This window comes from Natator depressus, chromosome 24, assembly GCF_965152275.1.
Source record: "Natator depressus isolate rNatDep1 chromosome 24, rNatDep2.hap1, whole genome shotgun sequence".
NCBI classification, from domain to species: domain Eukaryota; kingdom Metazoa; phylum Chordata; order Testudines; family Cheloniidae; genus Natator; species Natator depressus.
The window spans coordinates 683,594-708,083 of NC_134257.1; the positions used below are offsets into that span (position 1 = coordinate 683,594).

Here is a 24,490-nt window from a genome sequence, read left to right on the forward strand (position 1 = left end):
ACACACAAGTGTGCCAGGGGAGCTGTAGAGGTGAGAGGGCCCAGCCAGGGGGGTGGGCCTGTCTTGGGTCTAGGAAGTTGGCAGTGCTTGACAAAGGCCTTTGCCAGCTGCGCCCAAGGGTGCCTGACCCTGCGGCCCCAATCCAAGCAGCCCAGGGATGGGTTTTTTATCCTTTTATTTTTTATAGACTAAGAGCAGAATATGAAAATCACCAGCCAAAGCACTTGAAAAAAGGGCGAGTTGCTTTTTTGTCCCCCAAAAAGTGTCTGTGCGTTTGCATAGGTTGGGTCTTCACAGAAGACAAGGAGAATCCAACACTTTCTGACTATGTACAGGCCGGTCCAGGGCCCACGCTGCTGCCTACGGGCCTTATAGACAGATCTATCTTGATAGCCGCTCTCTGTACAGGATGTATAGATCTCTATATAGGTATGTACAGCCCCCAGGCCTGGGGAGCCCTGACCCCCACAGCCCACGCACTGGGGCCAGCGCTGCTTGTCCATTGCCCATGGCTGGCTACGCAGACCAGGCCCAGCGTCTGGAGGGAGCCCGTAGCATGGGCACTCCTGAACCACGTCTGGGGCCTGCTGGCACCATAGAGCCTCCGGTCCAGCCGCGTGGAGCCACCAGGAGATGGGACAGCTCAACAGGGCTGTGGGCACAGACGCCCCGTGCATTTGCCCTTGGGGCAGGAGGCAGCCAGGGCGCGGTGCACGTGGTGGGGGCTGTGTCACGGAGGCTCGGTGCTGGAGGACAGTGCCATGCAGGGTGCCCGACTCCCAGAAGGGCCGAGTCGAGTCTCCACAGGAGTCAGTCGCTGGAGTCCGGGGGCAGATCCCATGCTCAGGGGGCAGGGCAGGCTCCCTCCTTGTCCTCACGCAGCAGCTCCCAGGCCAGGCTACATCCCTCCGGCACCCAGGCTGGTGTCTGCTGCTGCACCCCCGCACGGTGGGGGGCTCCAGTGGCTCTCCGGCTGCAGCAGGGCCTCACGGTTCCGTGTCCGGGCGGTGCGGGGCCCGGCTTTCCCCCCGACTTGCCCCCTTCTGTCTTTTCCAAACAGCCGCTGCCAGAGTCCCAGCGCCAGGGGCCAGGGCAGCTGCTGTGCGGAGCCGCGCCCAGGCCCCCAGGCCGGCCGACACCAGGCTAGGAGGCCAAGAGCGACATTAGGAAAAACGCAGCGGCCACGGCCAGCGGCAGGTGTTCCCGCTTGGGGCTGGTGCCGCTGATGCTCTTCTCCAGCTTGGGGTTCTCAGGGTTAAAGTTATCTGTGAAAAGAGAGAGAGAGTGAGGGGGGGTGGCAGGGGCCACACAGGATGGGGCAGTCAACCCCCCCCACCCCGCGGCTGGCAGGATGCAGAGCCAAGCTCCGTGCAGCGTGGATGAGTTCCCCCCGGGCCTGGGACCCTACAAGGGAGTTCGGGGTGTGTGTGTGTGTGTGTGTATGGGGGTGGCCCGGGGGTGCTGGCTCTGGGGGGCAGTGCCCCATGCTGTACTGCTGCGCTGGTGCCCTGCACTCACCCAAGTCCTCAATCTTCACCTCGGGCCCCATGGTGAACTGCGGGAGGGTGGGCACCGACTTCTCCCCGGAGTGTGAGGCTGCAGGCAGGAGAGAGAGGAGAAGAGTCACAGCCCAGGGGGACACCCCGGGAGCTTTCAGGGGCCCACCCCCAGCCCCTACACTAACGAGCCAGGGGAGCCGCTGCCCCTGGGGCCGCCCCCACTCCCGAAACCCCCTCCCAAGAGCCCCTGCTGGACACGGACACGCTGCCCCTTCACCCGCCCCCACCCCCCTGGGCATTTGCACACACACGTGCAAGGCTGTACTCACTGGAGGCACAGCACACAAACACCTTCATCTTCAGACAGGCCCGGCGGTGATTGTGCGTCGGGGTTGCTGCAAGAGAATGAGGAGCCCTGAGATCACACCTGCTCCCCCACCCCGAGGGCCCCCCCACCAGCCAGGGCAGGGGGCTGCTGCCCCTAGGGGGAGCCTGGCAGGGCTTTAGGGAGGCTGCTGGGGTGCCACGGGGCCACACCGCAGCTGTGGATTCGCTCCCACCCTCATGGGCCGCAATACACCCCCCCTCAGATCCTGCCCCCCCGGTGCCCTGGGGCTGCAGGCTGAGGCTGGGGAGGGAGCGCTGAATAAAATGCAGAACCTGTTGCTTGGCAGAGGCAGCTCGGGCTTGCGGCTGCCCAGGGGCCGGGGCTTCCTGGCTGACCCCCCGCCCCGTGCAGCTGCCGGCTGGCGCTGACCCCCACCCCCCCGTCAGAGCCCGGCCCCACATACAGACGTAGTAGTACTCCTGGCCGGCGTGGAACTCGTAGCCCAGCGAGAAGGCACTGTAGCGCTGGAACTTCTCGGAGAACTTGATGGGGCTGTGGGGCGCGTGGGGGCGGTTGCACTCCCAGCGCTTGAAGCCCCGGCTGGTGTTGCAGGTGCGGTAGCCCTCCGCGTTCACCATGTAGAGCACGTACTGCTCCGTCCTGTGCGCGGGCACCGAGCCATTGTAGTGCGGGCAGTAGACGTCCAGGTAGTCGTTGACATTCACCTGCACCGTGTAGCCCTCCCGGTGCAGGCTGGGGGGAGAGCGCGAGCGTCAGGGGGCAGCAGGACCCCTCAGGACCCCCACCCTGCCCTACGACCCCCCAGGGCCCCTGGCCTAGCCTCCGGGGGTGCCGCCCTGGGCCCTGCCCCACACCTGCAGGGAAGGGACTCTCCCCCACATCCCTGTGCCCCCAGCACAAACCACCTCCGCCCAGACGGACCTCAGACGGGGGGCGGCGACCCAGCTGGGAACTGCAGCTGCCCAGACCGCTGGCTTTGCACAAGGCCCCAGGGGTTTCTCCCAGGCCAGGCCAGGGCTTCGCCCTTTCCCGTGCCAGGGCCTGGCCGCAGGGCAGGGCAGGGCCGGGGGGGGGCCTGCATGGGGGCCATTTTCCCAGCTGCCACTGGAGGCAGCACCGATCCTCACATTCATGGGGCTGGGAAACGCCCCCCCAGCCCCCTCCCCAAGCAAAGGGGGGGGCAGCGGCTCGGGCACCTGCCTGCCCCTCCAGACACTGAATTACAACCAGCCTCAAAATCACCATGATCCGTCTGAGCGGGGACTCGGGAGAGGGGCTGCGGGTTGGGATTGAGGGGCACCGGCAGAGCTGTCGAGGGGAGCAGGGGGCCGGAGTCAAGGGGCACCAGCAGCCAGAGACTGGCGGGGGTTGAGTTTGTACAATCCCTCCCTGCCCCCCTGCATCGGCTCTGACAGCAGAAGACCAAGGTCTCGGTGAGGCTCCCCCAGGCAAATCCACACACAGCCCCCCTCCCGCCCCCGACCAGACCTACAGGGGCTGCCTCCGTGGTGCCCGCGCTGCGGCTACCGGGGTCTCGCTGGCAGGCTGCCCCGGAAGAGAGATTAACGCGGCCCAGCACCACGTGAGGGAGGGACGCTGGGCACCGGTGCCAGAAGTGATCCCCTCCCCCAATGCCATGACCTCCCAGGCCCCCCAGTCCTTTGCACAGACCCCACAGTGCAGGCTCCATCCAGCCCCCCGACTCCCAGCCCCCGCCCAGGCTGGAGGGTCCTCAGCCCCCTGCAGCAGGTGCCGAGGGATGGGAATGGAGCTGGGCTCTCTGGGGAGGAGGTTCTGTCTGTGCCCAGGGGACACCCCTGGGCAGCATCTGCCCGCCTAGTCATGGGCAGGGGTATCAAAGCCCCCCAAAGTCCCTGGCCCATCCAGCCCCAGCTCAGTGTCCCCCAGTGACCCCCAGCAGGCACCGATGCGCCCACCCCTGCCCCTGCCTGGGGCTGCCCCCTCCATTTACCCCGGAGCCCAGTCTATGGATGACGGAGGAATGACACCCTCTGTTCCCAGCTCCCCACTACTTGGGGTGTCTGTTGGGCCGTACAGGCCTCGTGCCTGGGGGTAACTGATGCGGCCAGGAGACAGGCCTGGAGGTGCCTTGCATCGCTACTGGACAGAACCAAACCAAGCCCGAACAGAATGCAAAGCAGGGAACATAAAGGGACGTTAGCCCACCGGGGTACACCCCGGACCTCTCCTGCCCTCCCCCAGCACCTCCACTCCCAAGAGCTGGTGAGGCGTGGAGGGTGGCCCCCAGCTGCCAGCCCCCACTCTGGAGCGCAGCGCGGTGCAGAGGAGGGGGGGTTGCGGGCCCTGCCACACGCCACGGCTCAGAGAAAGGATTTTTCACCCTGTTCCAGCTAATCCCGTTACTGTGTTAATCCCGTAAAGGGTGGCCCTGCGGGAGCCTCATTTACATCGATTACAGCGGCAATCCCCTCAGATCCACTCAGGAGAGACTCCGGCACTCCTAATCCGGGCCTGACTGAAACCCCGGCCTGTGATAATCCTCCCAGCCAACCCGCTGACCCGCCACTCCCGCGCTCCACCGGCAACAGGCGATGCGAGGTGCTGGCTCCGCACGCGATGGGAGCCGCGGCACTGGGCTCAGGCCACGATCCCGCTCCCTGCTCTGGGCTGAGCGGGGGCCAGACGGCTGGAACCCCGCCGTCCTGGCTGCAGCGCATGCTGGCTGAGTCCCGGCAGGAGCCTGGGAGCGCGGCCAATGGGGCCGAGGGCTGGTTCATTTACACCATGGCCCTGACTGCCCTGGGGCCCATCTGGGGACACCGGAGCGTTTGCTGCTTGCCTCCCCCTGCCCCCCACCCGCTCACTCCCATCCCGCGTTCTGTCCCAGCTGCATCCAAGTCCCAAACAGAGCCGGGCCGTGCAATGGAATTTCAAATCCACCCGTCACGGCTCCACATCTCTCTGACAGGCACTGACCTCCCAGTACATGGCAATCTGCTCCTGCAGGCTGGCGCATGGCCGGGCACCACCCGGCCCAGCTGAGAGTAGGGGCTGCCAGAAATGGGGCAAGAAGGATAGAGGGGACCGAGTCCACAAAGCCCAGCTCCTGGAGGGCACAGATCTCCCCATCCTCAGTGCTGCCCCACGGAGCAGGGCCCTGCTCCAGGGCTTGGATCGCTGGTGAGACTTCCTGGTCAGGCGAGGAGATGCTGGCACAACCGCCATGCTCTCCCCATTCCAAGCGGCTCCTTCGCGTCCCACCCAGGCTATGCCCCCCGGTACCGCCAGAATTACGTCTCATCCCACCCAGCACCGGGCCCCTCCTAGCTCACAGGGACTCTGACCATCGGCCCAAGCCGGTGTCTAGCTCAGGGCAGCTCCTGGCTTCTTCACCACCCCGGCGTGGGATCGCTCTAGCCCTGGCTCTTATCGCAGCGCCTCCCACTCTGTCTCTGTCGCCCTGCTGGCGAGATGGCCGGAAAGGAATGGGAATATTCTAGGCAGCACTGGGCACAAAGCAGGGTGTGTCCAGCCGGCCAGCGTCTAGCCGTGTGTCCCTGCTCTGCACATGCAAGCAGGGGGCCAGGCTGGCTTTTCCTGGGGGTGTTGCCAGGTGGGGTGCCCAGCGTATGGTCAGAGCCCTACCCTTGGTTCACCCTCTGCGCCCCCACCCCTCCATTCCCTGCTCCTGCTGCTCCCCGGGCGCACTGGGCAGAGAGGAGTGGGACACCGGAGCTGTCAATCTGGCTGCTGCAAACGACCCCCGGGTCCCTTCAAGCCTCCCCCTCCGCCCTCCCACTTCGTCCCAGGAGCCACGGTGTGTCCACCGCCTACCCCCCGCGGAGCCGTGCAGGGCCAGGGCTCCCCATTCCCCAGCTCCGCTCTGCCCTGCCAGGGAGACGGGGGTGCAGGGCTTTGCTCAGGCGGGACGGCCAGCCCTGCTGCACACGTTTCCAGCCCCTCTCACTTCACTCTCCTCCTGCGGCCAAGGCCTGCCATCTGGAGGCGCAGGCTGGCTGCAGGCAGGGCACCGAGCCCAGCAGCACCCAGGGCTTCCATGCTTCTGCCAGCCCCTGCCCAGGTCCCTGTGCCCCACTGAGAGATGGGGAGAACTCTCCACGCAGCTTGGCCAGCGACAGGGACATGCACACAGGCCCCTAGCAGCTCAAACAAAAGGGGCTGAACCTCCATACCCCATGCCCAGCTGGCACAGGGGCAGTGGCTCCCAAACACCCCTCATGCTCTTTCCTCTCTGCCCCCCCCCAGCAGACCAGCCACCTCTGGCCCTGGCAGAACTGCCCTGACCCCCTTGATCCCCAGGGCGACCCACCCTGCTGCCCTCTCTGGCGCTTGTCAGCCCTGTATCACAGTGCCAGGGTCTGGCGCTTTGCAATGGACGTCAGGGCAGGTCCCCACCTCAAACCGCCAGCTCACCCCCTCCCAGGAACACCCGGGCCAAGCCCGCCTGGAGCCCTTCTCCATGCCCAGAAGGCACATCCCATCACAGAACAATGCATTAGAATTGGAAAAGGTGCAGAGAAGGGCCACAAAAAACCATCAGGGGGATGGAACAGCTTCCGTATGAGCAGAGATTAAATCTGGGACTGGTTCATCTTGGAAAAGAGCCGAGTAAGGGGGATATAACAGAGGGCTGTAAATCACGACTGGTGTGGGGAAAGCGAAGAGGGAAGTGTTATTTACCCCTTCACCTAACATGAGAACCAGGGGTCACCCAATGAAATCAACAGGCAGCAGGTTTGAAACACACAAGGAAGTACTTCACACAACGCACCTGCGGAACTCATTGCCAGGGGATGTTGTGTAGGCCTAAAGTACAACTCGGTTCAGAAAAGACTGGACAAGTTCCTGGAGGACAATGAATGGCTGTTAGCCAAGACAGTCAGGGATGCACCCCCATGCTCTGGGAGTCCCTCAACTTGGGACTGCCAGAGGCTGGGACTGGATGACAAGGGATGGATCACTGGATAATGCCCTGTTCTGTTCACTCCTGGGAACCATCTGGCACCGGCCGCTGTCAGAGACAGAACCCGGAGTTAGCTGGACCCAGGATGGCCGTTCTTATCTCCCTGAGCCCGTGAAGGGAGTGGGGAAGAAAGGCTCTCTGAGCAGCAATGCCAAGTGCCAAAGAGATGGCTCCATCCCCTGCAATCCCTGCCCATCTCTGCTCCCCGAAACCCAGCGTGCTGGATGCTGACTGCTATGGAGTGGCCTAGCTGGGAGCCACGCCCCATGGGCTGCACAGCCCGGAGCTGGGGCCTGACACCCCGAGACGGGCACCAGGCTGGATCCCCTCCCCCACCCCAGATCTCATGTGGGCCCCAAGCCACTACAGATGCAAGGGGGCAGATGGTGAACATACCCCCAGCACAGGAGGCATTAGGAGAACCCAGGAGTCGTGTGTGTTCAGCAGCAAGCCATGGCCTGTGGAAGCCAGACTCATGCCAACATTGCTGGATGGGTGCCCTGCCCCGGACACACCGGAGCTCCGGGGAGACACAGTGACCCAGCTGTACCCCCCTCCAACTTCCCAAGCAATGGCCCCCCCGTCATCGATCACCCATCTCCCCTAGCTCCCATGGCAGTGCCTGGTTACCCTGGGTGCTCCCCTCCGGGGCCGAGGCAGATCCCCCCGTCCCCAGCAGAAGCAGCTCAGTCCAGGGAAGGTGGCCAGCAGGGGGCACTGCGGCCGGCAGCAGTTATCGGGCAGGGGGGGACCAGGGGGGCTTCGGCTCACCCGGTGCGACCCCATCTGGCCCAGCAGCGGGGCAGTCCCTAGCGAAGCAATAGGGACCAGGGGGTGGCTGGGCAGCAGGAGCAGGGCCTGGCCCTGTGAATGCCACACGGTGCAAAGACCCCACAGCCCCGCCCGCGCACTGCCTATGCAACCCTGCCAGGCCCCCTCCCCCCCAGCGAGGGCCCGAAGCGGACGGGTAATTCCTCCCCCAGCGCCAGCCAGCGAGGTGACGCCCCAGCGTGGAGCCAGAGACCTTTCAAGTGCTGCCTTTGATGTGGTGTGAAAGGAGAGAAAAAGGCTCCTTATTAAAGAAACAGCCCCGAGCCCGGAGCGAAACGTGTCATTAACTCCGCGTGGGACCCGGGGCGGCAGGCGGGAGCCCAACTGACCGGCCGGGGGTCCTGCTGGATGAGCCCCCTGGGCTGACACCACCCGGCTCACGGAGCCCCGCTCCCCACAGGGTTCACTGCACGCCTTGGCTGGCGGCCCCCAGAGCCCAGGGCCCCTGCCCGGGCCCCGCCGTGGAACAAGCCCCCAGGGCCCCACAGCCCAGGACGGAGCCACCGTGAGCAGGAACAGCCGCCTCCATCTTGGGCTGCCCCGGAGGATGGCACCACAGCAGCCCAGCCTCTCCCACAGGGGCCCATTAGAGCCAGCTCCTGATAAACAGCCTCGTTAAGGAGCCCCTCCGCTAGCCCCTGGAGGGGGAGGGGGCATTTCCCGGGTGCTGAGGCTGCTGGAGAGACGGGGGGGGGCGCATGTGCGTCCCACTGGCTCCATGCTGACAACACGGCTATGGTGCACCGGCGGCGAGGCTGGGGAGCTCCCAAGCGCGTGGTCCTCCCCGTGGGCAAGCCCCTCGCAGGGCTGGGGAGCGTCCGCTGGGGTTCAATGGGGCAGCAAGGGTGAGAGCTCCTGCACACAATGGAGGCACTGGGATCTCCCCCCGTTCCCCACAGCGCCCCCTGCTGGGAGTGGCTGGGATCGCCCCCTGCAGCCAGCACGCCCCCCCCCGTTCTCCACAGCACCCCCTGCTGGGAGTGGCTGGGATCGCCCCCTGCAGCCAGCACGCCCCCCCCGTTCCCCACAGCGCCCCCTGCTGGGAGTGGCTGGGATCGCCCCCTGCAGCCAGCACGTTCCCCCCCCCCGTTCCCCACAGCACCCCCTGCTGGGAGTGGCTGGGATCGCCCCCTGCAGCCAGCACTCCCCTGTTCCCCACAGCGCCCCCTGCTGGGAGTGGCTGGGATCGCCCCCTGCAGCCAGCACGCCCCCCCCCCCCGTTCTCCACAGCACCCCCTGCTGGGAGTGGCTGGGATCGCCCCCTACAGCCAGCACGCCCCCCCCGTTCCCCACAGCGCCCCCTGCTGGGAGTGGCTGGGATCGCCCCCTGCAGTCAGCACGTTCCCCCCCCCCGTTCCCCACAGCACCCCCTGCTGGGAGTGGCTGGGATCGCCCCCTGCAGCCAGCACGCCTCCCCCGTTCCCCACAGCGCCCCCTGCTGGGAGTGGCTGGGATCGCCCCCTGCAGCCAGCACGCCTCCCCCGTTCCCCACAGCGCCCCCTGCTGGGAGTGGCTGGGATCGCCCCCTGCAGCCAGTGCATCCCCCCCCCATTCCCCACAGCGCCCCCTGCTGGGAAGGGCTCGGCTAGCCTGGATCTCCCCCGCCCCACGTTCTAGGTCAGTCTTTTGGCGCTGAGTGGCTCACACTAAGCTGCTGTTCCTGCTGGGGGCACGGACTAGGGGGCACGTCACACTCCCCGCCAGCACCCGGCCTGGGACCACATTCAGTGACGCATCCCGGGCACGTTGCACAGACGCTGAAAAGCTGCTGCTGCCCCAGCCACCATCTGCCCCCACGAATGCAGCAGCCCCAGCTGGGCTCCGACTCCACAGCCCTACGTCCCTGGAACCACAGGTCCCCCCAGGGGACTCGCCCCCCCCCCCGCCCTGGTCCATCTCCCTGCGCCCTGAGCCCCAGCAGGCGAGTGGCCAGGAAGCAGAACGAGCCGGTCGGGAATCTGGGACGAGCAGGCTCTTTGAGCTGCCCCAGCAGCGGCGAGCTCTCCCCTACTTGCCCTCCGGCTTTGCACCCACAGCGCGACCGGGGAGCGCATGGGACAGACAGACACACTCAGCAAGAGCCTGGCCCAGCCCTGGCAGCCAAGGACCCAGGGTGCCCCAACCCGAGAAGGCAGCATCCACAGGCTCCACTTTCAGCCCCATCCTGCTCCGGCTCCTGGCCTGGTGTGCAATTTACGGGATTAAGGTGCCCCGGCCCCTTCCCACACAGGACCCCCACCCTCGGGGCGGGCAGCCCCAGACACTGCACGAAGCATGGCTGCCGTTCCAGGGCCTGCCCCCCAGGCCATGATCGACCTTGGCCGACCGTCCCCGGGAGGCCCCGGCTGCGGGCAGCGCGGGCTCTGCCAGCTCCCAGCGCGTGGCTCCCAAAGGGTTAAGCGCAGGAGCGGAATGGGCTGCATCCCTTCTGCACGGCTGCGTTTCTAGACCGGCGCCCTCCGTCGTCACCGTGGGAGCCGGGCAGGTGGATTCCTCCGGTGGACCCTTCCCGGCCCGGCCCCGACAGGACACTGGCTACCCGGCAAGCCGCGGCCTGGCGGCTGCTCCGCTCCCATCCGCCACGATCAACGCAGGCTGCTGGCTAACGCATGGTGCAGTGCAGCGCTCCCCGCAGCCGGGCCACCCCAGCGGGACCAGCCCGGGCCCCGGGCCAGCCCCACGCACCCCGCCGGCCCTGGCGTCTCATCCCGGTGGCAGCTACTCACTGAAGCCAAGGAGCAGCGGCACAGCTAGGAGGGGGCCTGGGTGGCACAGGAGACCCCGGGCGCCCCCCTCTCGCAGGGCCCAGCTCAGGCCCCTTGGAGACACCGGGCGGCCCCTCCCCAGCCAGGCAGCCCCTTTGTCCGGCTCTGGGAGCTGGGCCCTGCCGCTGCAGCCAGGGCTCATCGATTGGCTGGCGAACAAAGAAGTGCCACTGATTTACGGGCCCCTTTCAGCCGTGTCCTGCAGCAGCCAGAGGCAAAGCCGCAGCGACCGACAGGGCCAGGTGAAGCCGGCAGCGGCCAGACAGCCGGAGAGACACCCCGCACCGGGGAGCGCCGCCCAGACCGTCGCCAGCAGCCCGCCCCGCCCTCGCCGCGGGAGCAGCCCCCCAGACACCCCGCCGCCCACACCCCCGGGGCAGGCAGAGCCCCACACGCGCACGGTGCTCCAGACACGCTGTGCATGCAACACACGTTGTCACCGCAGAGCCGTGCACACGCAGAGCCCCCCGCGAGCGCACGGACACGCTCCCGGCCCATCCGCAAGTCACACGCCCCACGCATGCAGACCACGAATGGCGACGCTCCCCGACGACCCTGTCCCCCCGCCCCCGGCCGCCACATCCCAGGCTTCCCCGACGCCTGGCCGAGGTGCTGGGGGTGGGGGGTCAAGGCTGGGTGTGAAGAGAGCAGTGCCGCCCGCCCACCCAGCTCCCCAGAGCCCACCGGTTCCCCCAGCTCCCTGCACCTCCACCCCCATGGCCCTACAATCCTTTTAATCTCTGGTAAAGCCCAAACCTTCCCGGCTTCGCTAACAAGATCAATGAGCTTTTTAATTGGGTTTTAATTAAACGATCAATCCACAGGCAGCGACTCAATTACTGGCCTGGACAGGAGCAAGCGGATCCACCCCGGCACGGCACGCCCCCTTCACAACCCGCCCCATGCCCGTGGCACCCTGGCACCACGTGCCCCTTCACAACCCGCCCCATGCCTGTGGCACCCTGGCACCACGTGCGCCTTCACAACCCGCCCCATGCCCATGGCACCCTGGCACCACGTGCGCCTTCACAACCCACCCCATGCCCATGGCACCCTGGCACCACGTGCCCCTTCACAGCCCGCCCCATGCCCATGGCATCCTGGCACCACGTGCCCCTTCACAACACGCCCCATGCCCATGGCATCCTGGCACCACGTGCCCCCTTCACAACAAGCCAAAGGCCCATGGCACCCTGGCACCGCATGCCCCCTTAACAACATGCCCCATGCCCATGGCACCCTGGCACCATGTGGGCTTTCACAACATGCCCCATGCCCATGGCACCCTGGCACCATGTGCCTCTTCACAACAAGCCCCATGCCCATGGCACCCTGGCACCGCATGCCCCCTTCAGAACGCACCCCATGCCCATGGCACCCTGGCACCGCATGCCCCCTTCACAACAAGCCCCATGCCCATAGCACCCTGGCACTGCGCACCCTCTCCCAAGCAGCCCCATGCCTATGGCATCCTAGCACGACTTGCCCCCTTGCAACCCACCCCACACCCATGGCACTTTGGCACAGGAGCCCTTGCAACCTGCCCATGGCATCCTGGCACTGTGCGCCCCCTCGCAACCCATCCCATGCCCACAGCATCCTGGCACCATGTGCCCCCTCACGGCTTGCCCCATGCCCACTGCACCCCGCCACTGCTCACACGAGGCAAGGACGTCCCTCCCAGGTGTGACACCAGCCCCCTCCCCACCAGCCCCAAGCATAAGATGCCCCCAACCCCAGGGGTCATCAACCTGCAGCCTGCCCTGATCTCGGACCCCATCCCCTGCCATGCAGCAGCACCCTCCTCCCCTCACCAAGCCCTGCAAACATGCCGTGACTCACTGGGCACTTTCGGTGAACACCCTTAACCCCAGGGGCACCAGCTCCTCCCAGAGCCTGGCACCCAGCACACCCCCACTCCCGCCTGGCAGGCCAGGCGGCGCCAGAGCAGCCAGGGCCCCACAGCCCCTGGATCCGGCCATGGGAGGGAGCACTCAGGCTGCCTCAGGAAGGGATCTGTGCCCCACAGGGACGCCAGCATAAGGCTGCTCAGAGCTGCCCACCACGCCAGGCGCCGTTTGGTCCTCTCCAAGCTGTGGGAGCCCGGGAAGGGAAAGGAGCCTGGCTCCATGCCGGAGCTGCCCTGAGTCAAGGACCGAGCCACACCCACCATGCGTGGGATCCCAGGGATGGGCCGCGCGGCCGGGCAAGGTAATTACAGGCTGTAACGTGGAAATCACCACCCTCCCCTGCCTGGGGCTGCACAGCAGCGCCCCACAGCCCCCCTCCCCGCCGGAGCGTACCCCACAGCCAGTGCCCCCCCGCTAGAACGTGCCCCACAGCCAGCCCCTGCACCACCAGAATCCTCCCCTGCCCCACTGGAGCGCGCCCCACAGCCAGCACCTCACAGCATCCCACTGGAGTTTTCCCCACAGCCCCCCCCGACTGGAGCACGCCCCACAGCCCCCCACTCCCCCTGCTGGAGTGCGCCCCACAGCCCCCCCCACTCCCCCTGCTGGAGCGCACCCCACAGCCCCCCCCACTGGCGGACATCCCACAGCCATCTCCCCACAGGCTTCCCCCACTAGAGTGTGCCCCACAGCCCCCCCTCCCGTGCTGGAGCACACCCCACATCCAGTACCCCACCCCACAGGACCCGCTGCTGGGAACAGCCACCCTACAGCCAGGACACTCTGCTCCCCAGCAGGTCCTCTCCTGACAGCTCCCCCCAACAGCCAGCACCCCCATCCAACTCCCCACCAGGAAAGGCCAACCCTGGAGTAGCCAGGAGCTCCCCCCATAGCTGTCCCCACACCCCTTGGTGCTGCACAGGGCAGTGATCTGTGGCGCTGGGTTGGAGTACAGGGCAGGCCGGCGTCCAGGAAGGGGCAGAGGGTCTCTCACTCCAGCCAGGGGGTGCAGCAGCCCCCTGGCACCCGTAGTTCCCCCTAGGGCCCCAGGGGTCCCTGTGATGCAGGGTGCATGGCCAGCCACTGTGACGGTAACCCTGGCTGCCTGCCCACGCCCCTCCACCGGGAAGGGATCCGCTCACTGGCCCTTCCCCGGCGCCTGCCCTCCACCGCTGGGACGGTCTCCAGGCTGGAGCCACTGGCCAACCCAATCTGCTGGGGGCTCAGGCCGGAGGATGGTTTGCACCTTCATCGGACCCAGGAGTCCCCTGACCCCACGTCCTCCTCCAAGCTGGGGAACAGAACCCAGGAGTCCTGGCTCCCGGGTCACTGGTCTGACCCACGAGCTCCATTTCCAAGTAGAGGAGCCCCCCTGCCCCCAGCGGGCACAGTGCTGCCAGGGGGCTAGCGGGGAGTGCAGCCCCCTCCCACTCCCAGGGCAGAGAGGCTGCTGCTCTCAAGGGCTCTCTCCGGGTCTCCCTCGCTCGCTCCCGTTGCCTTCAGCACAGAACCAGCCAGAGGGAAGCTGCCTTGAACCGCTGCTGGGGGGCTGCACACAAGGACCAAGCCCTCCCCCGCCCCCCCACCCTGCAGGACTCCACGACCAGCCTCCCGCTCAGCTCAAGCCACCCGACACTTGGATGCCCAGGGTCACTGGGCTCTCCCCCTCCACGTGTCTGCCCCCTGGCCCTGCGCAGCTAGATCCCCATCCCCTGTTCTCACGTGGGCCTCGGGATGGCGGGATCGATACCCGCCATGCACTGCTGCCTCCTGGCACTCGGGGCGTCTGCCCAGGGCACCATGCAGATGGGGGAGGGGAGGGGTCGGCCTCCCGGCACTCGGGGCGTCTGCCCAGGGAACCATGCAGATGGGGGAGGGGTCGCTGCAGGGGTACGAACAGCCCAGACTGACAGACACGGGCAGGAGGGGGGCTGCTTTGCTGTCAGGGGGCTCCATGCAGCCAGCTGGGGTGGGGAGCCCCAGGGACTCGGCTGCACAGGGAGATGGGGACAGTCCCTGCCTGCACCAGGCCTCCCCCGAGTGGCCTTTTGGGGTGAGCTTGGTTCCCCTCCCCCAGGGGGGTGAAATGATGGAAATATTGGGGGGGTGCAGACGGGCTGTCCACTGACGCCCCCGAGCCCTGCCTGTGGGGCGGATGCAGCCACGTCTGGCAGCCTAGACAAGGGGAGACTAAAGCCTGGCTCTGGGGCTGGCCCAGCCCTGCTCTCAGGAGCACCCTGGAGCAGAGGGACCCCCGGTCCTGCACAGCACCCACTCCAGGACAGCTGCCTTGGACGCAGGCTGCCTGTGCTCCCACTGTGGGGCGGGGCTGGGAGAGCCCCACAGCGACCCCCCAAGCAAGTATGGGGCAGGCAGAGGCTGCACCCAGGGTAGGAGAGGGGTGTGTCCCAATGGCAGGAGCCAGGGGTGCCAGGAGGTGAGAGAGACAGCAACTTGGCTGACCCAGACGCACCCGGGGAAGCCTCTGGGCTCCGGGCATGCCATGTACTCCTAGCTAGGGCACCCCCCAGCCTGCTGGGGCAGTGCCCCCCTTCTCCTGGCAGCACAGCTTGTCCCCTTCCCAGAACCCCACAGGCCTGCCCCCAACGGCCACCTTTGCCCCATTGCTCTGCCTATGACAGCACCACACCCCACTCCCCCCCACACGCCTGCGGCAGGGAGCGAGGCTGACAGACGGGCCCAATGGCCCGGGGCCCTTGACAAGAAAACGGGGCAGGCTGGGGGGGATGGGTGAGCAGCCTGCAGATCCGGGAAGGGCTATCACACCGAGGAGCTAGGACACGCCAGGGAGGTGCTGACCAGCAGCCAAGGAGATGCAGGGCAGGCATCAGGCTCGAAGGCGAATTATGCTCTGGAGCAGGGAGGCTGGGGACACCCCCCCAACCCCCAGACAAAGCCCTGCCAGGGATGCTCCAGGTTTCCGTGGCCCTGCTCAGCGCAGGAGCTGCACTCAATGGCCTTTTGGGGTCCTCTAGGACACCAGCAAGAGAGACACCCACTCTTATGTGCCAGAGCCCGCCATCCCCGCATCCCAAACCCTGGGAACCCACTCCCCCGGCTCAGCCCCCCCCACAGCACTGGGGTTCCTGTGTCCTGAGAGTTGCCTCCCCCAGCCCAGCCCCCCAGTGGCTGGAATCCCCACACCCCAATGTTTGTGTCTAGCATGGGCTGCCCCCCTCGGCTGGCTGGGGCTCGGCCTTTAGTCCCCAGGGGCTCCCATTGCACTCTCCAGTTCATCCAGCTCCATCTGGTGCCTGCTCAGGGCCTGGGGGGGGGGTGTCTGCTCCCTGCACTGGGATCGAGCACCCCACGGTCCGGCCGCTCGCAGGGTTCAGCTGCGTTTATCCCCCGCCTGGCCCTGGCCACTGCCCCTGGGAGCATACACCTGCCTCAGCCAGAGACGGAGCCCCCAGGCAGCCGCACCCCACTCCCCACGTGGCAGAGCCGGGTCTGACCCAGCTGCTGCGTGACGCGCAGCTCTTCCCCACTGCTCTGCACCAGGGACCCCAGAAACGCTGCAAAAGGAGGAGCCCCCAGGAGCCAACTCCACCCCCCACGACGGGTTCAACCCCCAGCAGAGGCAACAGGGTGGGAACCTGTGTCCACGAGGACCGGGCTGGCACGATGCCTGGGGGCGGGGGAGGGGCGGGGGCAGGGGTGCGCATCCCCCCTCCCCCGCAAGGCCTTCCCTCCACACTCGGGAGTGGCCCCACAGCTTCCAGGCTCGTTCTGCACCTGCAGTCACAGCCTGCCCAGCACTGCGCCAGCCACACACAGGCCTCTGCCCGGGGAGGGTGGGGGACAGACAAGCCAAACCCTGTCACGGGGTCCCCAGCATTGTTTGCTAAGGCTCTGAGGCGGCTGGGGGGAAGTGCAGTGAGGAGTCACCCCCTCTCCCTTGGGGGCTCTGAGGGGTGGGCAGCCCCAGCAGAGGGACCAGGCAGAGCAGAGCCCACCCTGCCCAGGAGCCGAGAGCAGCTGGATTCTGGCTTGGCCACTCCTGGACCTGGATCCAGCTGGGTGAGCAGAGGAGAGGGCTGCAGGCGCCCAGCGGGGCACGAGCAATTGGTCCCGCTGAGAGCGGGCGTGGTCAGGACCCAAAGGGAGCAGCTGATGCCCCGGGGGCCTGAGATGCTGCTGAGGACGGGGGCGGGGCGGGGCAGGGCATTGGATGCTGAAGCTGATAACCCCCTCGTGCCCCTGTGGAGGGAGACACTCCAGCCTGGGGAGCAGGGGGAGTAAACCCCCCCCCCAAAGGACACAAACACAGCTGCTGGTGGTCTGAAGAGCCAGGGGCCTCGGGATGGACGAGTGCTGAATTCGGGGAGTCACACCCCACAGCTCACCCCCTCAGCAACCCGGGATGCAGGAGCCGCGGCAGGCCTGGCGCGCCAGGACCAGGGGGCTGGAAGGATAGCAGGGCACCAGCTGCGGCTGGCACTCTCCCCTGGAAGGAGGGGCTTGCAGGCCCCGTAAGGAGCTGATGCCACCGGGCGTGCCAGGGTTTGTGCACCGCAGCCCAGGAAGCCAAACGCCCCCCATTATTTCTCTCTAATCCTGATGCTTTGCCGCACAGTGGTAACCAAGTCCGACCTGCTGCACTGCCTGGCCATAAATATCAGCGCTTCAACACGCCCAGGGATGGGCCTGCCGCAGCCACCCCAGCCTGGGAGCTGGCTCCTGTCGTGCCCCACGCTGGGTCCTATGGGGTGCAGGTGTTGAGAGAGAGGGGCTGACTGGCTCGCTTTGGGGTTCCTTCCTCCCCCGGGGCTCGGAGGGGCGGAAGGGCCAGCGCTGTCTCTCCTGGCAGGCATGTCATCACCGAGGTGGACAGCCCAGATCCCTCCAGCCCAGGCAGCTCAGAGGCAGGGAGAACCCATGGGCACAGCCCCACCGAGGATGCACCAGGCTGAGCCTGTCACAGCAAGGGAACTTCCAGGGACACCGGATGGGCAGAGCTGGGAAATCTGGTGCTGGGCGCCCTGGCATTAGCCCCGGGGCTGGCTCACGGGGGCCTGGCTAAGGGAGGGGCTAGCGGGAATGTCCCTGTGAAAGGCGCCCGTGCCGGCGTGAGCCAGCCACTTCGCCATTGTGCTGCTCCTCAGCTCTGCACGTCTCACACACACGCGCAATTTATGGGGCCTGCGCTTCCGCCTCACGACACAATCTGAATGGGAAGGGAAGGCGCTACCCAGGGAACGCTCCCTCCTCGGACAAAGAGACACAGAGAGCGGGGGAGTGCCAGACAGACGGGGGGGCACCCCCAGAACCGGCACAGCAGAGAGACGTTCCGGCTGGACCCGGATCCCTCTCCCGTTCATTGTCGATTCCCCCTGCAAAGGGAACCAGGATGGCGGAGGGTGCGTTTCGCTAAGAGCCAGTGTCCCCTCCTGCCCCCCCAGTGCAGGGCAAGGTGGCTGGGTCTGTGCACCTCCAGCCCCTCCCCTGGCCAGGCTGGTGGGACACCCCCAAACGCCCAGCCAGCCTGTGCCCATTTCACATCTCCATCAAAGCCGCCGCTGCACTGCCCATCCCTGCACCACTGGGGCCTGGACTAGCCACTGGCTCTACCATGGGAGTGCAGGACACAGGCTTTCCCTGTTGCAACCTGCCAGCTACCCACCAGCCCCGAGCGACAGGGCGTGAACCATACGGCGGGGGGGGGGGGGGGGGTTGCTTCGCTCCCGGCCATCGATCAGCTGGGCTCCCTGAATCTCCGAACACACCAACAATCGTCAGATCTTCACTTACAAACCCTATTGACTGTTCTGAAGCGCTGGCTTCGTGACCTCTCCAGCCGCCCGGGCCGCCTGCACCCCGTCCCACGGAGCCACGTCTGGGGGACAGGGCAGCTGGGCCCCAGGAGTCGAGCCTAAAGGTCACCTGTGCAGGGCAGAGGGAAGCAGCCAGCCTCAGCACAGCCCAGACCAGCTGAGAGTGGGGGTGGCCCCCCAGGCCCCATTCCAGCAGCTGGTGTCTGCGGACAGCTCGCTTCCAGGGTCTCGCCCGAGTGGTGTCGCCTACACTGCCCAGGGGCCAAGCCAGCAGCCCTGTGGAGGCCAGGACCCCTCCCGTGCCCGGCCCGCAGGGCAAACAGGCCAGTGGGCACCCCGGCCCCTGCCCAGGCCGCCTGCAGCCAGTGGGTGTCGCCCCCTGCGCCCGCCCCAGACAGTCAGGGAGCGAGACGCCATCTGTCTGTGTGCACACAGGGGGCAGGCGGCCGGCCACGGGCGCAGAGACTCCCCCAGGCAGGTGTGGGCTGGCGCGTGGCTTTGACTCACCTGCGGGATCCACGCAGCCCAGCCTCGCGGGGCATGTTCAGACAGGGCCATCCATGCTAGGTAGGGCTGGCAGCCCAGCGGAGGGGACCCCCGGCCCTGGGCTCTCTCCCAGCCGCACCCCTTCCCCCCAGCCAGGAGAAGGGCTCGGGACAGGTCCACCCAGCAGGGCCAGAGCCAGGGGGCAGCGAGTCCAGCCCCAGCTCACCCCTGGGAAGCGAGGCCGTTTAGTGACACCCCGCGCTCCCCAGACACCGCGGATGCTCCGGGCCCTCTGGCACCAGCTCCCCAGACACCTTCCGTTTGCAATAAACACCCCCCCCCCGAGCACCGCGGAGAACAGGCGGCGACTAAACCCACGGGCGCCGCCGGGGCCCCTCCACCCGCCCGCGGGGGGCGCCCCAGACCAGCCCCCCACGCCCCCTGCCCGGACAGTCCAGCTCTGCAATGGGCAGAACGTCGAGGCCTGGGTGGGGGACACAAGCCCACAGCCTCGGGGGGGGGGGCCTTAGTACAGCTCGTCCCGGCGCTGGGCGCGCCACGCACCGTGCCCGGGCGCTGAGGGGCCACCCCCTGCCTCTCCGCGCACGGCCCCCGGCCCCTCGCACCCCCACCACCCTGGGCTCCGGCCCCTTCATAGGAGGGGGGGGCAGCATTAAGAGCAACGGGGGGAGGGGAGGCAGGGCAGGGGCCAGCCAGGGACAGGGGGCGACTCCGGACACCCCGAGGCTTCCCCCGGCCCAAACGGGGGAGCCGCTTCCTCCCAGCCCGACGGCTCCCCGCATCCTGCTACCAGCTCCACCGGGGGGGGGGGGGGTCCTGGAGCCCTCCGGCGCGCCCAACCGCCACTCCCCAAATACACGCGCCCCCAAGAGCCGCCGCCCCCCTCCCCCAGCGCACGGACCCCAGCAAAGCCCTCGGAGCAGGACCCTTCCAGCGCGGTCCTCGCAGGCGCCCCCAGAGCCCCGCGCTGCAGGCGCCCCGGCCCCCGGGACTCACTGCGGGTTGGAGCTGTTCCAGTGCACGGCGTGCCGGTTGCAGACGGTCCCCGCCGGCCCCTGGCTGAGGAGGAGCAGCGGGAGCAGAGACAGGAGCGCGGCCAGGCGAGCAGCCATCCTGCCCCTGCAGCGGCGCTCAACCCCCGCCTGCGCCGCGGAGCCCAGCGCGACCCAATGCACGGAACCGAGCCGGAGCCGCCAGCTCGCGAGCCCCGCGCCGAGCTCCGCCCCCCCGCGCGCTCCCGGGCCCGCCCCTTCCCTGCGCGCTCCCGTGGCGCGTTCACGGCCGGGGGCCCCCCGCGCGCGCTGGTCTGTGCTGCCCGCTCCCCCCTAGAGCGGGGCGCCTTCTTCACACAGTTCTGCCTTCTCCCCCGCCCATGGGGCGCCCCTTGGGACGGAGCCTGAGGGCCTGGCTCAGCGTCCCGCTGTGCCAGGGGGCCATGACCTGAGCCGGGCTGCCTGTGGGGCCAGCTGCTGGGCATGCTGACAGCACCCTCCTGGCCCCCCACCTCAGGGTCCCTCTGAGCCCCCTGCTCTGGGCCGCGGCCTGGAGCAGCTGATGGCCTGAGCTGTGCCTGGGCTGAACCATGGCCCCTCCCACTGCCTCAGTTTCCCCATCTGTAAAACAGGGATGGTCCCTGGGCCGCAGCAGGTCACCAGGATGCTCTGGGTTCTAGTCTTCTTCACTGCTTTCCCCACATCCCACTGCAGCTCCCACAGGTGCTTTCCCTTGCGGGACAGGAGAGAGAGAGAGAGAGGCATTTGTTTGTCTTCACACATTTCCCTCCTGGCCGGGTTTGTGCCCGATTCCATAACGGCTTCGTTTGCAACACTTTATTATTAATCATCTGTCATGCAGCGGCTCCAAGGCTCCATCGTGCTGGCTGCTGCAGGCAGAGGGGAGCCAGCCACTGCCCCTAAGAGCTCACCCTCTACCCGAACAGACAGACGGCTGAGGGGTGGCCCAGAGCGGGAGGTGATTTCCCCAGTCATCCAGCAGGGCAGTGGCAGAACCAGAACCCAGGTGTCCTGAGCCCCAGACCAGTTCCCTGCCCACTGGCTCAGGCTGCCTCTTTCCCCCAATCCCTTGTCCCAGGCTCCATCACAAGCTGCAAATCCCGGCTTCAAAAACTAAAATCAAGGCAATAAACCCCTTTGCTGCTGAAGGATCTAAGCCCTGCGTGGCCGTGGGCAGCTCCGGCCAGCCAGCGAGCCCCAGGAGCAGTGGCTCCCTGGAACACCAGGCACTGGAACTGGGAGAAGTAAACTTCAGCACTTTACTCCTCCGGGTGCCTGGCTCTCCCGCCCCTCTTCCGCTGCCCATCCCACCTGGTTACGACACCTCCTTACAACAGGAAGGCTTCCTGGCCCCGGGCCAGCGCTGGATTGGCAACTGACAGGGCACAACCCTGGGGAGTGGCTGGCAGCTGAGAAGGCCAATGCGATTTCCCAGCCCCCCCACAGTGTATTGTGCCCATTCCAAGGGCGGGCTGCCCCACAGTGCTCCCTGGCCTGGGCTGCCCAGCCTGGGACACTGCAAAGGGGCCTGGTTCTGTGCCGTGCTGGGCAGTCGAGTCCATTCAGAGTCCGGGGCGCCGCAGGGGCTCAGAGCCCTGGAAACCAGGCTGAGCAGATGCTGCATCCCCCTCCCCCAGTCTAATGGGGCTGCAGGCAAGCGAGGGAGTGGGGTGGCTGCCCCGTGGGGCTGGTTCCTTGACTCCCCAGTGTTGGGCTCTTCCTTCCGAATGCACCTGCTGGGCCTCTCGGACCCAGTTCCCAGCTCCGCTGCCCTCTGAGTCCCTGCCTTTCTCCCAGCCCCAGTTCCCAGCTCTGTGCCGCGGGTGGCCGGCAGGCTCTGTCAGTCATGCCGCACTGGGGGAGACCTACCCTCCTGCTGGTGCCATGGCCAGCCGTTCAGAGCCAGGGCCACCTCTTCCTCCAGCAGCTGAGAGCCACAAGCCCAGCTCTGTCCCCAGCCCTCGGAGCCCCCAGCCCACGAGCGGAGAAGGACACACCACCTCCGGCGTGGGGAGGGGTGAGGTGCTGGCAGGAGCCCCCGCCGGGCGGTGGAAGGCAGCTGATGAAACAACAAGAAAGACCAAAAAAGCCTCTATTAATTATTCATCTGAAGAAGTGAAGTGAAGAAAATACACCACGTGCAAAGAGGCTCCCAATGGCCGTGGGGGGAGGGGGCGGGAGGGAAGGCAAAGGGATGGGAGTGGGGAGCATAGGGCAGGGAGAGGGGGCAGAGAGGAGGGAAGGGATGAGGGTGTCTGGGCTGCCCCAGCTGGGCCAAGCCCCCAGGGGTGCTGGGCCAAGCCCCCAGGTGTGCTGGGCCATTCCTGCTCCCAGCCCAGGAGTGCCACCTCCCACGACTCTTCCTGTTCTCTGCAGTCGCTGATCCACACTGTGAAACAGGGCCTGGGTCAGGGGAGGAGCAGCTGCATGGCCCCCTGTAGGGGGCTCTGGCTCCCATCTGGCCCCAGGGCAGGGGGACTGGCTGGCTCAGTGGGGCTGGGATGGGACAGGGCACCTTCCCATGAGGAGGGGGGACCTGGCTCCAGTCTGCCCGCAGGGTGGGGATGCTGGGGGAGGGGGATGCAGGAGGGCGGGCAGGTGCTTCGTTGAGATCAGTGTGACGGTAGGAAGCTTCCGATGCCACCTCTCTCCACGGGGTACCAGGCGGGATGGGGCGGAGGGGCCCTTCCCCTGCATGCGCACTGGGAATTGGAATGCTGAGAGTACGTCTACACTGCAATGTAAGCCCCAGGGTCGCACTCAGGCTCAAGCCTAGCCCTTTCCGTCTACACACAAATCGTGCTAACCCAGGGTTAAACACAGGGTCCCAGGGCCCGGGGGTGGAAGGTCTGAGCCTGAGTCAAGCTGGAACCCAGGGTTCAAGCCCTCTTGCTTTGCTGTGAAGATGCAGCCCCACTGGACTCCTGCTCCGAGAGTCCACCAAAACTATCCCACAATGCCACAGGCAAACTTTCTTTGTCCTCTGGACAGTCAAGTTTTCTCACAAAGGGCTGGAGCAGCCACATTTTGGGAGGGTGCTAGGAAGTCGGGGCTATGGGGGGCTGGACTCAGGCCCATGTTATCACAGTGCAGATGCTGGGGCCCCAGGATTGAACAACTCCTAACCTGGGTTACGAATGTGTATAGATGCAGCGGGAGGGTCCCGGAACTGCCGCCCTAGCCCAGAGGTCGATGCCACAATTGCACAGACCTTTAGCCTGTGCCCCGTGAGCCCAAGGCAGCGGGCCAGGACATGCATTGGAGACATCCCCTTAGCTAACAAACCCAGGGGCTGCTAACTTGAGTTCTACTAACCCTGGGCTTACGCTGCATGGCAGCCGTACCCGGAGACGCTTTGGCTGACAGCAGGACCGGGGCTGGCTCTAGGAACTCTCCACCCAGGGGTCCCTGCAGCAGAGTTATTGGGGCTTGGAACCACCACCCGGGGGCCTTCGCCACCCAGCCACAAAGCAGGCTCTGGGAGCTGTGACGTTTACTCCAGGATAGATGGAAACTCAGCAACATGCAACCCCAACAAGGCAACTCACATGCTTAAGAAACATGCTTAAGAACATAACGGCCACACTGGGTCAGAGCCACGGTCCAGCTAGCCCAGTGCCCTGCGTCCGGCAGCGGCCGGTGCCAGAGGCTGCAGAGGGAATGAACCGAACAGGGTTGTTATTGCGTGATCCATCCCCTCGTCCAGTCCCAGCCTCTGGCAGTCAGGGGCTGGGAACTGTTGTGTGCAGTGTTTCCATGTAGAAACACCCCACACGTATGGCGACGCACATGCCTCCCCAAGGAAACGCCACAAACACTGAGCAACACGACTCCCCATGGAACCCCCTGCATGGCAACACACAGGGAAACGCCCCCACACAGCACTGCACGTGCCTCTGCACAGAGACACACAAACACGCCTGTCTGTACAGAAATCGCTCGCTCCCGGCTCACACACACACAGACGCGCTCACACCTACACAGAGAGAGAGCCAGCAAAAGCACACCTACACCGGAAACACACACACACACACACACTTGCACCCTCCACCCAGAGCAACACACAAGCCAACCACACACCACAACACGCGCACCCCTAGGCCTGGCCAACCACAAACACGTCCACTGGCAGCAGGGCCAGCCCTGCTCCCTGCCCGCTGCCCAGCACACCCCCTGGCAGGCTGCAGGAGGCGGCTGGGCACTGCCTGGGTGGGTCCCTGCAGGTCGGGGCGGAGCGGCTGGCACCTAGTGTGGAGGGAGCCCGGGTGCCCATGTGTCTGGCCTCAGCATGAGGGGGAGGCTGTTTCTCACTCAGCGTTGAGTCACTTCCCCACGTCTGTGGCAGGCGGCTCCCGTTCCCATGTGCAGGGAGGGTTTCCAGGCGCTGTCCCTGGCTCCCTCTCCTGCGGGAGAGCTCCAGCGCCAGCCCCTGGCGTGCCCCTGGCTGGCCATACCCTCGGGCCCTGCAGCCCCTGGTTTGTCCAGCCCTGGGGAGGAGCTGGGGCAGAGGGAAGGGGCTGCTGCCAGGGCCCCGTGGGGTTGGGGGTTTCTCCATATGAGCCACGGGGCTTCCCCATCCCCGCTGGATGGTGACCTTGGATGCCCCTCCCGCCCGCCCTCTGGGGTCCCCCCTGCTTGGAATGCGGCTCTCTCTCCTCCCCCTCTGCCTCCTTTCCTCCCAGCCTCCCCTATTTCCCCCCCCTGCTCCCCCCACTGCCACTCAGTGATGTCAAAAAACCTCTCCCCGCTCCTCATCACTGGGCCCACCCTGCACAGGGCAGGGCACACGGGACTTGGGGTGGGGTGGGGCTGGGCGAGACCCTGTGCTGGGGCTGCTGCATCCTGGGGCTTCCCC

The 24,490-nt window shown here is 66.6% G+C and overlaps 1 protein-coding gene across 2 annotated transcripts; it reads right to left on the reverse strand.

Moving 5' to 3' along the window:
• Positions 1-172: 172 nt before the first annotated feature.
• On the reverse strand, positions 173-21,577 carry LOC141977019 (ephrin-A3-like). Of its 2 annotated transcripts, none has more exons than XM_074938227.1 (5): positions 21,505-21,577; positions 2,291-2,580; positions 1,829-1,894; positions 1,519-1,596; positions 173-1,265 (listed from the first exon to the last, which is right to left on the reverse strand). In XM_074938227.1, exons 1-5 carry the CDS (start codon positions 21,519-21,521, stop codon positions 1,144-1,146), a joined length of 573 nt encoding a protein of 190 aa, XP_074794328.1. In that variant the 5' UTR covers positions 21,522-21,577; the 3' UTR covers positions 173-1,143. The 2 variants fall into 2 exon arrangements, with proteins under 2 accessions (XP_074794328.1, XP_074794327.1); XM_074938226.1 differs by lacking the exon at positions 21,505-21,577 and adding an exon at positions 19,619-19,852 and having other exon boundaries at positions 174-1,265.
• Positions 21,578-24,490: the final 2,913 nt, after the last annotated feature.

Excerpts from the sequence above, each read along its gene's own strand:
- LOC141977019 (XM_074938226.1), bottom strand. The coding sequence starts at position 19,734 with ATGGCTGCTCGCCTGGCCGCGCTCCTGTCTCTGCTCCCGCTGCTCCTC. Across the intron at positions 1,895-2,290 it reads CCAGGAGTACTACTACGTCT|CAACCCCGACGCACAATCAC; the intron begins GTATGTGGGGCC and ends ATTCTCTTGCAG. Across the intron at positions 1,597-1,828 it reads GTTTGTGTGCTGTGCCTCCA|CCTCACACTCCGGGGAGAAG; the intron begins GTGAGTACAGCC and ends TCCTGCCTGCAG.